General features: G+C 55.5%; 1 protein-coding gene across 1 annotated transcript; it reads right to left on the reverse strand.

The window, feature by feature from the left end:
- Positions 1 to 651: 651 nt before the first annotated feature.
- LOC309445362 (uncharacterized protein) lies at positions 652 to 13,641 on the reverse strand. Its single transcript, XM_082064059.1, has 8 exons — positions 13,326 to 13,641; positions 11,259 to 11,877; positions 9,239 to 9,316; positions 8,806 to 9,101; positions 5,460 to 8,232; positions 2,236 to 2,359; positions 1,872 to 1,939; positions 652 to 1,536 (listed from the first exon to the last, which is right to left on the reverse strand). Exons 6-8 carry the CDS (start codon positions 2,287 to 2,289, stop codon positions 1,338 to 1,340), a joined length of 321 nt encoding a protein of 106 aa, XP_081920185.1. The 5' UTR covers positions 2,290 to 2,359; positions 5,460 to 8,232; positions 8,806 to 9,101; positions 9,239 to 9,316; positions 11,259 to 11,877; positions 13,326 to 13,641; the 3' UTR covers positions 652 to 1,337.
- Positions 13,642 to 15,564: the final 1,923 nt, after the last annotated feature.

Below are 15,564 nucleotides of genomic sequence, written 5' to 3' on the forward strand. Positions count from 1 at the left end.
CCGCCGCTGCAGCCCGTTTCGTGCCGTTTGCACCCCCGGCTTACACGGCTGCAGCCTTCCTGCTGCTTTAGCTCACACATCTTTCTTCCTTCTAACTGCACGGCAGTTCACACTCACAAACGTTCCGTGCTCGTTGGCATAAGAATATCTGCAGAAGAATCTACACACATTACAAAGATATACCACGGACCACAGCTTTCTGAGCTTTCAGGTTAAAGTTCCTGTAGATACCCATGTTTCAATAAACAGACACCACCAGTAGAGCTGCTGCCTCTGCCGTCTTTGTTCAGAAAGCAGTGACAACACCAGAAAACACATTGGCAGCCGGTGCTTTGACCAGTGAAGGTGGGATCTACAAAAGTCTGATTAAACCAAACAGCCTGAGGTCTTTATCAAGCTGCAGATCTGCCAGGAATGCTGAAATGCAAATCTGACGTCTTCCAAAACAAAGCACATCATCCTCGTCATTTAAGAAGCAAAGTTGCTCTGTACGTGTCTGATCCTCACACAGCTGAGTGGTTCTCAAGTCCGCTGAGTTCCACTGTGCAGCCGCCCCCGTGTCTGTGTCCCATTGTCTGGAGTCCCCAGTCGCGGGACAGTGAGTGGGGTTGGGCTCCAGTGATAAAGAAAAACACAGAGAGTGAAATTGGAAAAGTAATTAAAACAGAAAACCTGAAACCAGTTTAATTTTAACAATTGATTTTTTACTCTATTATAAGCACATGAAGTACAGGGGCCACGGACTCTGTTACTACCACATATGTGCCTTATTACATAAGCACAGGAAACAAGGAAGTAGCATTCCTTCTGTTTTTGATGTAATGATGAGCTAATCCATCTCCTGAGATGGCTTCCAGACCTGATTTGGTATCTACACCGTGTCGTACTGCAGATAAATCCCTCAGGTCAGCATTAATCGAAGACAACGTGCAGAAGGAGCAATATGCAGGTCAGCACAAGGTCCTGGATTCCTGACAAGAGTCGACTTCTAAAATTGCCTAAAAATGCTACAGAAATTGTAGCAGATAAACAACAGTAGCCACAATTTGTTCTATGGCATTTACATAATGTTGATCCACCTGTACTAACTCGTGGCCTTTCCGAACAGAACTGTAAACTCAGAGTGTACAAAGGCTTCTTTCTTTTGAATAGAATACGCTTAAACTGGCTGTCTTGGAAAGCCTGGCTGTGCAGCCCTGCAGCAGCTGAACGGCAGGATGGGCAGAGCCAGCCGAGGGCTCCTCTGCCGCCAGGAGAGTCTCCAGGAGGTGGCCCAGACCTCCAGCACTTCTCCTGTGCAGCAGCTGGAAGCAGGAGAGGAGAGCTGAGGTTCTGCGTCACGGGGGCTGCCAGGGCACACCGGGGGGATCCTGACCCGGGGTGGCGGCACTGCCCCGCGGTACCTGCATGTTCAGAGCTGCCCGCACCGTCCTGCCCCTCTTCATCCCCTGCTGGGAAGGAGAGGACGGGTCGGCCCGGCAGCACACGGCCCGCAGGCTGCGGTTCTCCTCCCTGCTCAGCGCTGGCCTCAGCTTGCTGGCCAGAGGAAAAAGGGAGAGAAAAGAGAAAGGGGATTTACCAGCGCTCTCCAGAGTGGCTCAAACCATGATCGGGTTCACCTTATCGAGGGCCCCAAACCCACCCCCCAGCCCCTGCCAGCAAGCGCCGCCCTCAGCTCCAGCAGCTCCTGCCTCCCCCCGGGCAGCAGCAAACCCCCACCCCAGGGTAAGGAACCCCTGGGGCTCAGGAGACACCCAAAGTGGGGAGCACCCTCCTGCTCCACAGCCCCAGCAGCTCAACACCGCTGGGGCTGCCCTGGCCAGCTGGGATGGGGCACACGGGGAGTCCCCAGAGCCGGGAACAGCCCTCACCTCAACTCCTCCAGGGCCTGAAACGCTCGGTACACCAGGGAGTCCGCAGGCTCCCCCTTGATCCGGTCCTGCAAGTCACAGAGACACAGGCGCAGAGTTGTCAGTGGACACGGACACGGGACGGCCCTCCTGCCTCCCCCGGGACAGGCTCTGCTGCCAGGCCTGGGCAGACACTGCCCCGTCACCCCACGGGTCCCCAAAGGCACCACGGGGGGGACCCTGCTCCACAGCCACCCTGCACCCCAGGGCCCCCAGCTCAGGACACAGCTCCAGGAGCTCGCGTGAAGCCCAGAGACCATCGCCCCTCGGGGGAAAGTGCAGCCCAAAGCTCCCCCGTGTGACTGTCCCTGCTACAGGCACTCACCAGCAGGGGCTGTGTCACCTCCTTGCTTCGAGGACAGCTCAAAGCTGCCAGCATCACCCACAGCCTGGATGGCAGAGCTGACCTCAGTGACACTCTGCACCAGGACGAGCTTGAGCTGCATCTCCTGAGGGCAAACAGAGCAAAGCACCCCTTGAACTCTCTGCAGGGCTGAGAGGTGGAAGAGGAGCATGGGCAGGGGGACACACAGGGGTTTGCATCTGGATGTTGAGGACAAACCCTTCCTTGGGGGATCTTTAGAAGGAGTTTGACCATCTTGGTACACGCCGGCCCCAAGGGGCTGGAACGAGGGCACCCAGGCGTCCCTGTCCCTGCACGGCTCGTGCTCCTACCCTCTGTGTGACTCTGGAGAGCCGCAGGATGGTGCCCATGGTCTCTCTATCCACGTGGCGAGCAGCTGCTCCCTGGGGGCACGCAGGGCGATGCCGCCGTACACGCGCATCAGAGCAGCACGAGTGGCCCGAGGTCTCTCTGTGCCCTGCGGCGGCTGTGCCTGTGACAACAGAGATGTCCCCAGACGTCAGCCCCGGTCCTGCCCCGCACCCTCACCAGCTCCTTCCTTCCCTGGGCACCTCCCGGCAGCTCCTCGAGCTGCGAGCTCCGGGGCCGGGAGCTGTTCCCGTCCTGCAGCCGGGGCTCCGGCACGGGATGGGGAGCAGGGAGCAGCCCGCATCGCACACACTGCTGGCGGATTTACCGCTGCCCTTCCCAACACAGCTCAGGGGCCCCAATGCCGGGACATCCCCTCTGAAACACAGGTCTTGGGCAGCTCTTACAAGAGGGCTGATATAAACACAGCTGCCACAGTTTGGCTACAGAAGGTGTAGAAGTGAAAATAAGGTCACAAAAAGGAAAGCCATAGAGCAAACCCTGGATCTTTTACCTTCCAGCCCGTGGAAGTCTCATAAAACCTGTCTCTGGTGAAAGCAGTCATTGTGTCCAAGACCAGGTTGAAGTGGGTGTCAGCAGCATGGGACACCACAGAAATCATCCCCTGCACCCACAGGGAAATGGGGAGTGGGCTCCAGCCCGGGCACTCAGCCATGGCCAGTGACAATGGCCAGGCAGGACGACGCAATAAGGGGGAATCAGCAGCGATGGGCACATCAGGGAGGTCTGGAGCAGGGCCAGGACCAGCCCTCCCTCTGCCCCAGGAACAGGCAGAGGATGCTCAGGACATGAGCATCACCTCACCTGGGTCTCAGAGAGCTCCACAGAGTCTGTGTCCTGGAGGAACCTCAGCACCTGCCCTTGGACGTGGCTGAGGTCCCGACAACCTGCCAGCGCTGTCCCGAGAGCCTTGTAGAGGAAAAGCTGAACGAGAAGAGGCTGAGCCCGAGATGCGGTCACAGCCTGATCTATCAGGAGGGGGCTGGCCCAGGACTGACCCGACTCCCCCAGGAGCAGGCGGGACCGCCCGCAGTGCCAGGCCGGGGCAGCACGGGGGGAGCGCAGTTTGGGGGTGAGGCAGCGAAAACTGCCGGTGTGGGCAGAGTCCCGGTGTGGGGCAGGAGACAAACCTTCTCCCAGGAGCCGGGGGCAGAGCTGCCCAGCTGCTGGCTCAGCTGCTGGCTCAGGCTCACGCTCCAGGTCTCGTCCTCAATGGGCTCCAGGGACGCCCGCAGTTTGGGGCAAGTTTGTAACTCCCTGAAGCTCAAAGCAGAAACTAGACAGTTGAGAGGCCACTGAATGACCAAAGAGCAAGTGCAGGAGAAACCTGAGAGCACTGGGAAGGGCAAATGTCCACACAGTCTGCTGAAAAGTTGTCCTTGGACAGGGACATTTAATCAGGAGAGGTGGGAACTCCTGAATGAGATGGACTGCGAACTGGCTGAAGGGAAGAAGCCAGAGAGTGGTGTTCAATGGGGCAGAGTCCAGCTGGGGCCTGTAACCAGTGCAGTGCCTCAGGGGGCAGTGCTGGGCCTCTATTATTCAATATAGTCATCAATGACCTGGATGAGTGCACTACCAGCAAGTTTGCTGGTGACACCAAGCTGGGAGCAGTGGTGACACTGGAAGCTGTGCTGCCATCAGAGACCTGGACAGGCTGGAGAGTTGGGCGGGAAAAAATTTAATGAAATATAACACGGGAAAGTGCAGAGTCTTGAATCTGGGCAGGAACAACCCCAGGTTCACAGAATCACAGAATCGACTGGATTGGAAAAGACCTCAGAGATCATCCAGTCCAACCCTTGGTCCAACTCCAGTCCATTGACTAGATCATGGCACTAAGTGCCATGTCCAATCTCAGTTTAAAAACCTCCAGGGACGGTGAGTCCAGCACCTCCCTGGGCAGCCATTCCAATGCCTGACCACTCTCTCTGTAAAGAATTTCTTTCTAATCTGCAGCCTAAATTTCCCCGGGCAGAGTTGAAGCCCATGCCCCCTTGTTCTATTGCTGATGCCTGGGAGAAGAGACCAATCCCCACCTGGCTAGAACTGCCCTTCAGGTAGTTCTAGAGAGTGCTGAGCTCAGCTCTAAGCCTCCTCTTCTCCAGACTAAACAACCCCAGCTCCCTCAGCCTCTCCCCACAGGTCTTCTGCTTAAGTCCCCTCACCAGTCGTGTTGCTCTTCTCTGGACCCGCTCCAGCACTTCAATCTCTTTCCTGAGCTGAGGGGCCCAGAACTGAACACAATACTCCAGGTGTGGCCTCCCCAATGCAGAGCACAGGGGAAGGATCACTGCCCTTGTCCTGCTGACCACGCTGGTTTTGATACAGGACAGGACACCATTGGCCTTCTTGGCCACCTGGGCACACTGTTGGCTCATGTTGAGCTTCCTGTCCATTAGTCCCCCCAGGTCCCTTTCTGTCTGGCTGCTCTCCAGCCACTCTGTGCCCAGCCTGGAGCACTGCAGGGGGTTGTTGTGGCCAAAGTGCAGCACCCGGCACTTGGCCTTATTGAACTTCATCCCATTGGAATCAGCCCATTTTTCCAGTCCATCCAGATCCCTCTGCAGAGCCCCCTCCTGCCTTCCAGCAGGTCCACACTCCCTCCCAACTTGGTGTCATCAGCAAATTTGCTGATGATGGTCTCAGTCCCCTCATCTAAATCGTCAATAAAGATGTTAAACAGGACTGGAGCCAACACTGACCCCTGGGGACACCACCAGTGACTGGCCACCAGCTGGATGCAGCCCCATTCACCAGCGCTCTCTGGGCCCGGCCCTCCAGCCAGTTCTTAACCCAGCAGAGAGTGCACTTACCAGGCATAATACTATGGCAAACAAGTGTGCAGGCCTCTAGTCAGTGGGCTGAACTGATTGCAGCATTCCTTGCTATCCTGGAAGGGAGGACACATTATTTATATACTGATAGTCGGGTAGTGTATAAAAGTCTCACAATCTGGTTGCCCTGCTGGGCCCAGGACGATTGGCATGTACAGAGATATCCTATATAGGGGGCAGATATATGGCAACAAATTGGGCAGCATGCACAGACATCTCCTTGGAAAGGGAGACATGTTTCAGCTCATCAAAAAGATGACTCACTTGAGTCACAGAACAACAGAGAGGTAGATGAGACGACCTCTGCCGACATACATGCTCAGGCTTTAAATGCACATTTTGCTTGTGGTCATCGCTCGGCTTCTACTGCACGTGCATGGGACGTTGCTCATAACCAAACCCCTTTGCCACTACATGCTTATATGTCATGTGCACATAACTGCGCTACTTGTACACAGTTACGCCTGAGAGCACTATGTAGGCCGTGGGGACAGATAAAGCGTGGTCAGTGGGCTTTGAATACCTGGCAAGTTGATTATGTGGGCCCCTTACCCCCATCTAGGGGGTGGCAATATGTATTCACTGCTGCGGATACAGTGTCAGGGCTATTATTTGCCAAACCCACTAAACATGCTAATCAGCATAATACGATTGAGGCGCTAGAACAACTCATCCATCACTATGGACCTCCCCATCAAATACAGAGTGACCAAGGGACATGCTTTAGTGGACGTAATGTACAAGACTGGGCTTGAGGGTTAGGGATAGACTGGTTGTTCCACATTGCATATCATCCCCAGGCCAATGGTTTAATTGAAAGGATGAACGGGATGTTGAAGGAACAACTGAAGAAACTAACCGGTACTAAAACTTTGCAACATTGGAGCCCACATCTGACTAAAGCAGTTTTTTCGCTTAACAGTTGGAATATCCATAATCAAACACTCTATGATCGCATTGCAACACCCCCAGTGCAAAACATGGTGCAGATTGAAATCCTTCCAGATGGCATTTCTTCCAAAATACTAACTACAGGGGAAATGGAATTATTCACCCCAATGGATCGCAAAGTGGGACTGCAACCTATTAATCTGGATGTGAAAGTCCACATAATAACTCCTGAGAATGCTGTATGGTTGTGTTCTCTGACTTCTCCTCTTATGTTGCATCCTTTGCTAATATCGGACTCTTGAGTTCTTGTATTTCAGGTATCTTCAGTGACTACTTGTGCTTTGTCTAGAGGAGACAGCATTGGAACGGTGTTATTTGTGTCGCGGACCCAACGTCATGTTGAAGTTCAATCTGAGAAAGCACAGGCCATGGCTTTCCAGTCTGTGTGGGTAATTACCCCACAGCAGGTTGTCAAACCCGGAGTGATACCAGCTGAAGGAGCTGGAGCAACAGCGTATGTGTTACTGGAAGGAGAAGACGCCCCTGTTTTCCTCGCTTATCAGAGATTCTCGTCGTGGCTTGTAACCCCATGTCACAAGTATAATATGCAGGACACATCTCCACAAGACTAACAGCTGCAGATCTCTTACTGTCATTTAGTAACGCAATAGCTCTGCTACAGATATGTATTATGCCAAGGGGTTTTGTTTGTTGTTTTTTTTTCACATTAATGTTTCTCATTGTTCTTTTTCCTTGGGTAGGTAGTGGCTGCAGATGCTGCCCTGATTTTTTAAGGCAAGTGCTGCTTCAAGACAGCTAATGAACTAGTCAGAATGGAAGATAACACCTAAATACTTGTGGGACTAACACATCAAATGAAGCAATTCACTGACAGTGCCTGGCTGAAAGACTCATCTCATTCCTTGAGAAGACAGACGGGATGCCAGATGCAACCTATTATTGCACACATATATTTGCTCCTTTTCTCTCTTTATATATGTATATGTGTTTGTTGGGTATCTCTGTAAATTGCTCTGTTCTGAACTTTACACGCCCAAGCGAACACCTCTGGCTATTCTGGCCCCAGCAGAGATGGTCCCTTGGGCGAGGGGGTGGAATGCATGGGAATTGCAGAAGATTGGGCGAGGAGGAGAAAGGTAACCACGCTCAAGTGACCCGCAGCTGGGGTATAAAGAAAGCACATACATCACATTAATTGTTCTACTGACCTTGTGTGCTTGACAAGTAGAACCTCTGTGTGAGATAACACAGGCCTGAGGGAAACCCTACGGTACCTTATCATGTCTGAGATTCCTGCTTTGTTTTGAGAAAGAGCAGAGCACAGCAAGAGGCTGCATCTGCTCTAAGCCTTTAAACACAGGCGAGCGCAGCTGGCCTAACGATCTTCCAGCAGGGCTAAACTTATCAGCGCCTGCATCCCCGCTGGTGTCACCTCTGCCTGGGAGCTCAGGTGTGGCTTTGGAGATCCCCCAGTAGAGAGGTAACTAAAATAAAACTTGCTCCTTGCAATTGCATTTGTGGCCTCTGGCTCTTCTTGTGACGTGCCTGTGCTTGTGCACACAAGTGGCTTCTCTCTGAGCCAATGGGACGAGCAGATTTGTACACAAAATAGGCACAACTGTAAGAGCCCGTGAGTTATCTCCCGCCAGCCCGAGATCGTAGTTGCAGTTTTTCAGGTTTGACACTGGGATGGAGACGGCAAGTCCAAAGTCAGTGTAGTTCGGGACTTCTCTGACATAATCCAGAGAGGCGGGGATGGAGCAGAGGAGCTTGACGTAGTTCCCGGTTCTATAAACCTGCTGCTGAGGATCCAGGGAAAAAGTTGGGGCCACGGGAGCAGCTGGAAAAAAAATGAAAAAAAACCCAAAAACTACACAACAAACCAACATAATGCAACACAGAATCCAAACAACTGGCTGCGCATTGACACCAGGACCTGTGCACAAAGCCAGTGTCATGACTCAGCCTAGAAAATCAGCTTACTCTTTTTCTGATTACTATTGAGGCAAATAGGGAGCCTTGAATGACAAAACAGGGTGTGGGGGTCATTTGCGTCTCTGTCTAAGGGCAGAGAAAAAAAGGCCCCTGGATCTCAGCTCAGCGCAGCTTCCACAGTTTCTTTCCATTCACTGAAGTGCAGAAAATAAGTATTTTCACATGCCCAAAGTAAGAAGGCAAGTAATACACCCCAAGCCCCGCTGGAAGTTTTCCTGGAGCTGACACAGCCGTCAGGCCAACAAATTCCTGCTTTCTCAGAGCAATCCAGGAGCACAAAAGCTTGTGAGAGGCCCGAGCAGCTCCATGTGTCCATTGGTGACCCAAGGACAAGGCCATTGGCCAAGATGATGCTCTCCAGGGAGGCACGTGGTATCAGCTCCAATTGCAGCTGAGTCATAAGACAAGACCAACCTACCCTGAACCTCAACGGTGAGAGGAACGCACCGCTTGGAAGGGATTTCCTGTCCAGAGTCCTCCATGAAGTACATGTATGAGCACTCGCCAGCAGACACTTCTGTAGCTGTGAGCTGCAGCCGGGCAGTCGGGAGGGGGTACAGTGATCGCAGGTCGATATGCTCCCCAGTTTGATTGAAGAATCAAAATCTGCCAATTTTCCTCATCGTCTTGGCCATGCACAGAAAAGTGAGATGTTCCCCTTCATAACAGAAATGGTAACTGGGGTCTGTGGAGAGCGCAGGGGGTAAAAGGGGTCTGGTGAAGAAAAAAAAAAAGGATTTGGAGGTTGGGAGGAAACTTTGCATGAGGAGAAGTGAGACATCTGTTTTCCCTCTGTTTTAGAAACCCCAGCCAACTAGAGAGCATCTTGGGAGAGGTCGAGCTGCACTTACCCACAGAGGACACAGCCAACGGCAGCAGCTGGAGGAAAGCCAGGAGAGATCGGCGTTGAGACAACAAGTGCAAGGAGGCTGCAAAAGGGAGAGAAAAGAAATCACTGACGCGGCCACTGCCCGCTGGAGGCCTGTCCCTCGTGACCACCGTTCCAGGGGGCAGCCCCTCCACAATGTCACAGATTCACACAGGTCGTGGTTCCTCTTTGTGCCATCGCGGCATGGAAAGCCAAGATGGATCATGAAGAAAAATTAAAAACAATTTCACAAGACAGTGAGGCCACACCGGGAAAAAAAAAATCTAGAAACCTGAACTTATCTTTCAGTTACACTTGACACGTGCTGCATGAGATTATTTCTTCTGCCAGAAATGATTTGCTGATCACCAAGCGATTGATTGATATCGGCAGTGGGAAATGGTATGTTGAAACTTAAAGAAGTGAGGCTGTAGGAGAAAGGAAACTTTGGGGTTTCTGGCCAGCTTGAGGTGGGCTGTTGCTGGGATTGGAGATGTGAGGGCCTGGGGAGCTGTGGCGGGGCAGCCTCGGCTGGCAGACCAGCTCCACGCACCCCTCAGTAGGATGGGAATGAAGAATATGATGAGCAAAAGTAAGAAAACTCATGGGCTAAGATTAAAAAAAAAAGTGAGATAAGTAATTGAAAGAGGAAGAGAGAAGGAAATAGAAGACGTGATGCAAAAACTCATGGGCTCCCACAAGCACAGGGAGATCCAGCAGACCCTGAGCGATGGCTGCCCTCCAACCCCCCTTCCCTCCCTTTTTACTGATGAGCACCATGTTAGTGGTGTGGAATATCTCCTGGGACAGACGGGGTCCAGTACCAGTACAGTTTGAGGGTGGACCCACTGGAAAGCAGCTCTGCGGAGAAGGACTTGGGAGTTCTGGTTGACATCAGGTTGGCCACAAGTCACTAATGTGTCCTTGTGGCCAAGAGGCCAAGGGTACCTGGGGGATATTAAGAAGAGTGTGAGCAGCAGGTTGAGAGAGGTGAATCCTCCCCCTCTGCTCCGCCCTGGTGAAGCCGCATCTGGAGTTCTGGGTCCAGTTCTGGGCTCCCCAGTTTAAGAAGGACAAGGAATTACTGGAGGGAGTCCAGTGGAGGGACACAAAGATGCCGAGGGGTCTGGAGCATCTTTCTGATCAGGAGAGACTGAGAGAGCTGGGGCTGTTCAGTTGGAGAAGAGAAGCTGAGAGGGATGTGATCAATGGGATCAATATGTCAGGGTGGGTGTCAGAGGATGGACCAGACTCTGTTCAGTGGTGCCCAACGCCAGGGTGAGGGGCAACGGGCACAGACTGAAACACAGGAGGGTCCATCTGAACATGAGGAGAAACTTGTTTGCTGGGAGGTGCCAGAGCCTGGCCCAGGCTGCCCAGAGCGGGTGTGGAGTCTCCTGCTCTGAGACATTCAAACCTATCTGGACCGACCTGTGTGATCTGCTCTGGTGACCGTGTGTTAGCAGGGGGGTTGGACTGGATGATCTCCAGAGGTCCCTTCATCCCAAACCAGAATGGGGTTCTGTGAGAAGAGAAGCCTCCAGGGAGACCTTATTGTGTCACATGTTGGGCACGTCTCCAGGACCACCATGGCAACGAGTTTTCAGCCCAATTGGTCCTGTCCTGAGAATTTAGATTTGCAGTTGACAGGACACAACTAACTCCACCAGCTCAGCCAAGAAAGATATGAATTTTATGAATATACAGAATTCTATATGAATATATAGAATATGTGAATATTAATATATATTAATTACATATGGAGGAGAGGAGGAGATGGAAAGGGAGATGGAGACAGGATGATGAAGACAGGAGGGAAGAGGGGATCAAAAAACAGAAAGGAGAGAGGAAGAAAGAAGAGATGACAGCAGCAAAAGAGAGACTTGAGAGGGGTATAAGGCAGAAGAAGGGGAAATTATGAAAGAAAGGAAAAGAAGAGGGGAAGAAATGAGAAAAAAGATACCTGTATGGGAGGAGCAGCAAGGGGAGGATGAGACACTCACCCAGAAGCATCACGAGGCTGTGACCATCACGGCACATGACCCAGGGGCTTCTCAGGGCTCCGTGCCGGTCTGCCCGGTGGCTCCGTCCTGCCCGGTGTTTCTGAACCACCTTCTCCAGCCATCTAACACGAGCTGGGCAATCAGTGGGGCAGGAAGTGCTGACAATGAAGGAGAAGCCGCTGGCCACAGCTGGGAGGAAGCTCGGGGGAAGCTGCACACTGGATGTGGCATCTTGGGGCTGTCATGTTTTCGGGATCTTTTCCTTTCCACATGCCCCAGATCACCTCTTTGCCCCAGGAACCGTCGTCCACCTTGCGCTGGGGGACATCGGTGGCTGTTCTCTCTTCTCCCTCAGGCACCTTCCTCACGAGTGACGAAGAGGATCAGCAGTAGCACGGTCCTTGATTCTTGTCCCCATTTCCCACGGGATCCAACCTTCCCTTTCCGTTTTCCCTCAGCTCCCATCACGTCCGTGACCAACCCAGAGGTGTCGGTAGTCTGGTGACCTGCAGCAAAACGGCCGGGAAGGGACGTCAGCTAATGTGTCACATGAAGATGGTTTCCACAGCTTCCTCTTGCACCAGAACTGGGACAGTATCAGTGTTTGGAGTTACTTTTGCTTTCTCGGAGAGAATACAGATAAGGAGATGTCGACATTAACACCTCGTGAATACATTGAGCTTCCTGTATCACTTTATTCAGCATGACTGTAGATAAGGGCAGTAGCGAACAGTCATTGAAGCTTAAAGAACGTTTTTAAAATAAGTACCAAGGCCTCATATTTGTTCTGAAGCTTTTATTTTCAGGGAATAATACTGTTTAAGGGTCACTTTGGAAAGATTTAGAAGTTGCAGAGGACTCAAGGGCCCATCTCAAGATGCACCAACATCCAGTTAAAACATTTGTTTTGGAACGAAAAAAAGAAATTGTTTCTTTCTCCCTTCTCCCTCACACAGAGCAGAGGCCACAAGTGAGGCCCCTGTTGAGCAAAGACATGATCCACGTAATCCTGAAACTTTTGAGCAGGGCCTGTTGTGACGTGACAAGGGGTGATGGTTTTCAGCTGCAGGAGGGGAGATTCAGGTGGGACATGAGGAAGAAACTTAAAACAATTTTTGGTTCATTGCTTTAGGCCCTGCTGAACGGAACCTCTGAAACGAGCTGGGGCTGAGCTCGGGCTTGTAAAACAGAGGGAAAAGGAATGTTTCACTTTTCCTCTCACAAAGTTCCCTCCCAGCCTCCAAATTCTTTTTTCCCTCAGAGAAACCCCAGGATCTCAGGGACTCCCCCAGGGATCCCAGAAACCACGGAGACCCCCCCAGCCCCACAGGGACACTCACAAGGACCCCTGGGACGCCCCCCAAACCCAGGGTCCCCCCCAATAACCCCTTTCTCCCCTCCAGCCCCCCAGGGACCTCACAACCCACCCAGGACCCCCAAGGGGCAGCTGCATGTGCGGGGGGGGGGGGGCTCTGACACCCCAAAAGTGATGGGGCACATGGGGTGATGTGGACCCCCCTGTGGTGTTTTGGGGGGTTCCCAAGTTGCCGTCCCCCCCACTTTAGAGTTTTTGTACAAATTGTCTCTATATTTGTACCTGGGGGAAAAAGTGGCCCCTCCCCAGTCCTGCTCCCCCAAACCTGGGGGAGCCTGGGCGGGTCCTCTGGGTCCCCCCCACTGGCACGGGGGGGAAATGAAAGGATTTTGCACAGAAATATTAATTATTGGTGGGAACAAACTGAGTTGAGGCCTAAATCAAGAGATTTAGTCATGCGATCAGAGTGATATTGGCTATTCGACTGTTTAATCACAGAATTTTTAAATGACAGAATGCAGATTACAGGATTTTTAATTACAGAAAATATTTAACTGTTTAATTATGGATTTTTAATGTGGAGAGGGACCAATGAAGTGGTCTCCCCTCCCGCGCAAAGAGACTCAGGGCCCCCCAATCTGGTCCCTCCTGCCGGCTGCACCCCAACCCCCTACAGCTCCCTGCACCCCTAGACCCGCCCCGTGCCCCCCACGACCCTCCGGAACTACCCAATCCGCCCCCCCGCCGCTCACCTGGGACGGAACCGGCGGCGATCGCGGTCCCGGCGCGTTGCTGAGGAGGATTTTCAACCGCGGAACTGCGGGGGGGGCGACCAACGGGACCCCCCCCAACTGCTGCCCGAGGGCAACACGGCGACCGTCCGGCACCGGCCGGCGGGGCCGCACCCCCGGGCCCCCCGCCCCGCGCAGCCGCTGCAGCCGCAGGAACTGCCCGTGGCAGCGGCGCTCCGGCAGCGGCGGCGGGACGGACCGCCATGGCCGGGCCGCTGCGCCTGGGGCCGGCTGCGTGGCCACTCCCCCGGCACCGCCATTGGCCGCACAGCCGGCGGGTCACCGTCCGTCAGGACCCGTCCCGAGCCACGATTGGCCTGGAGGCAGCCTCGTGATGCCCACTGGCTGTGCCCCTTAGGGCGGGAATCCCCCCCCCCCCCCGACAGGCCGCGCACGCGCAGTGTCTGCAGACACGGCTCCGCGCCTGCACAGTGCCGCCCCCCCGCCCAGCCCCAAGATGGCGGCGGCGGCCGCGCTTTGCCGCGGTGCCGTCGCCCTTTGCGGCCTCTCGCTGCTGCGGCTGCAGCGGGAGCGGCGGCTGCGAGAGGCCGCACGGCGCCTCCGGAGCTCCCGGCACCGCCGGGCGCAGGCGCGGAGCCGCCGCCTCTTCGTTTCGCTGTGGCTGAGGGAGCGGTTGGGCGCAGCCCGGGCCTCCGCGGCGGCCCCGGGGCGGGAGCGGCGGCTGTGGAGCAAGACGCGGAGCTCGGCGTTCTGGGAGACGGTGCGGGCCAAGGCGTTCAGCCGCGGGGAGTGGCGGGAGAACTTCCGCCTGGGCCCGGCCACCTTCGACTTCCTGGTGGGGCGGCTGCGCGCGGCCATCGAGCGGCGCGACACGTCCATGCGGCGCGCGGTGCCGGCCGAGGTGCGCCTGGCGCTCACGCTCTGGCGCCTGGGCGCCTGCACCGAGTACCGGGCGGTGGAGCAGCAGTTCGGCGTCTCCCGCTCCACCGTCTGCAAGATCCTGCGCGACGTCTGCGAGGCCGTCGTGGCCAACCTGGCCCCTGCCTTCGCCGCCCCGCCGGCCGCCGCGGGCGGGTTTGCGCTGCCGCAGCTGGCGGGGGTGCTGGCGCGGCTGCGCGTCCCCATCCGCGCTCCCGCCGAGGACGCCGCCAGCTACAGCGCGGGCCGCGGCTGGCACGCCGTGGAGCTCCAGGCCGCCGTCGACGCCCGCGGCTGTTTCTGGGACGTGGAGGTGATGCCGCCGGGCTGCAGCCTCCGGCGCTCGGCTCTGTACCGGCGGGCACAGCGGGGGGGGCTCTGCCCCGCGCCCCCCGCGCAGCTGGGCGGAGTGACGGTTCCCGCGTACCTGCTGGGCCGCCCCGGCGACCCGCTGCTGCCCTGGCTGCTGCGGCCGTTCGGCGGGGCGGAGGCGCGGGGGCGGCGGGGGCGGCGGCGGTTCAACGCGGGGGCGGCGGCGGCGCGGGCGGCCGCCGCGGGGGCGCTGGGGAGGCTGCGGGGCCGCTGGCGGTGCCTGCAGAAGCGCAACGACACGGACCTGGGGTTCCTGCCCACGCTGCTGGTGGCGTGCGTGCTGCTGCACAACGTGTGCCAGGCCCGCGGGGAGCCGTGTCCCCGCCACTGGCTGAGCCCCGCGGCCGAGGACGGGGACGGCGAGCGGCGGGGGGACGTGGGGACGGAGGAGGAGGGGGAGTGGGGTGAAGATGAAGAGGAGGGGGCGGCCGCACGGCGCATCCGGGAGGCTCTGGCTGCTGCCCTGCAGGGCTGAGGGGGGACCCAGGCACCCGCACCAACATTGGAGGGACCCAGAAGTCCCGGACCCACGTCTGGGGGGACTCAGGAGTCCACGACCCACATATGGGAGGGACCCAGGTGTCCGGGAAGGGTGTTGGGTCATGGCAATAAAGTTGTGTTTGGAAAGGAACTCTGAAAACACCTGGTTTCACCTGAAAACTGGGGGGGTGGGGTGATCACACCTGGACCCTGCACCCCTCAGTTGGGGCCTGTGACCCCCAGGTTGGTCCTGGCCCCACAGTGGAGGGTTCCCTCCCCTCTTGCCCCAAAATTGGGGCTTTTTACTTGTCCTGAAGTCACTTTTATTTTTTTATTTCAATAAATCAACATTATAAAAGGAGACTGGGGGGAAGGGCAGCCCCAGATGCTGGGGTCACCATCCCATGCCCCCTCATATGTTGTCACACATCACCCCACAACTGCCAGAAACTGCCGCGTGTTGCCCCAG

Source organism: Streptopelia decaocto (assembly GCF_964273445.1).
Source record: "Streptopelia decaocto genome assembly, chromosome: 13".
Classification (NCBI taxonomy): domain Eukaryota; kingdom Metazoa; phylum Chordata; class Aves; order Columbiformes; family Columbidae; genus Streptopelia; species Streptopelia decaocto.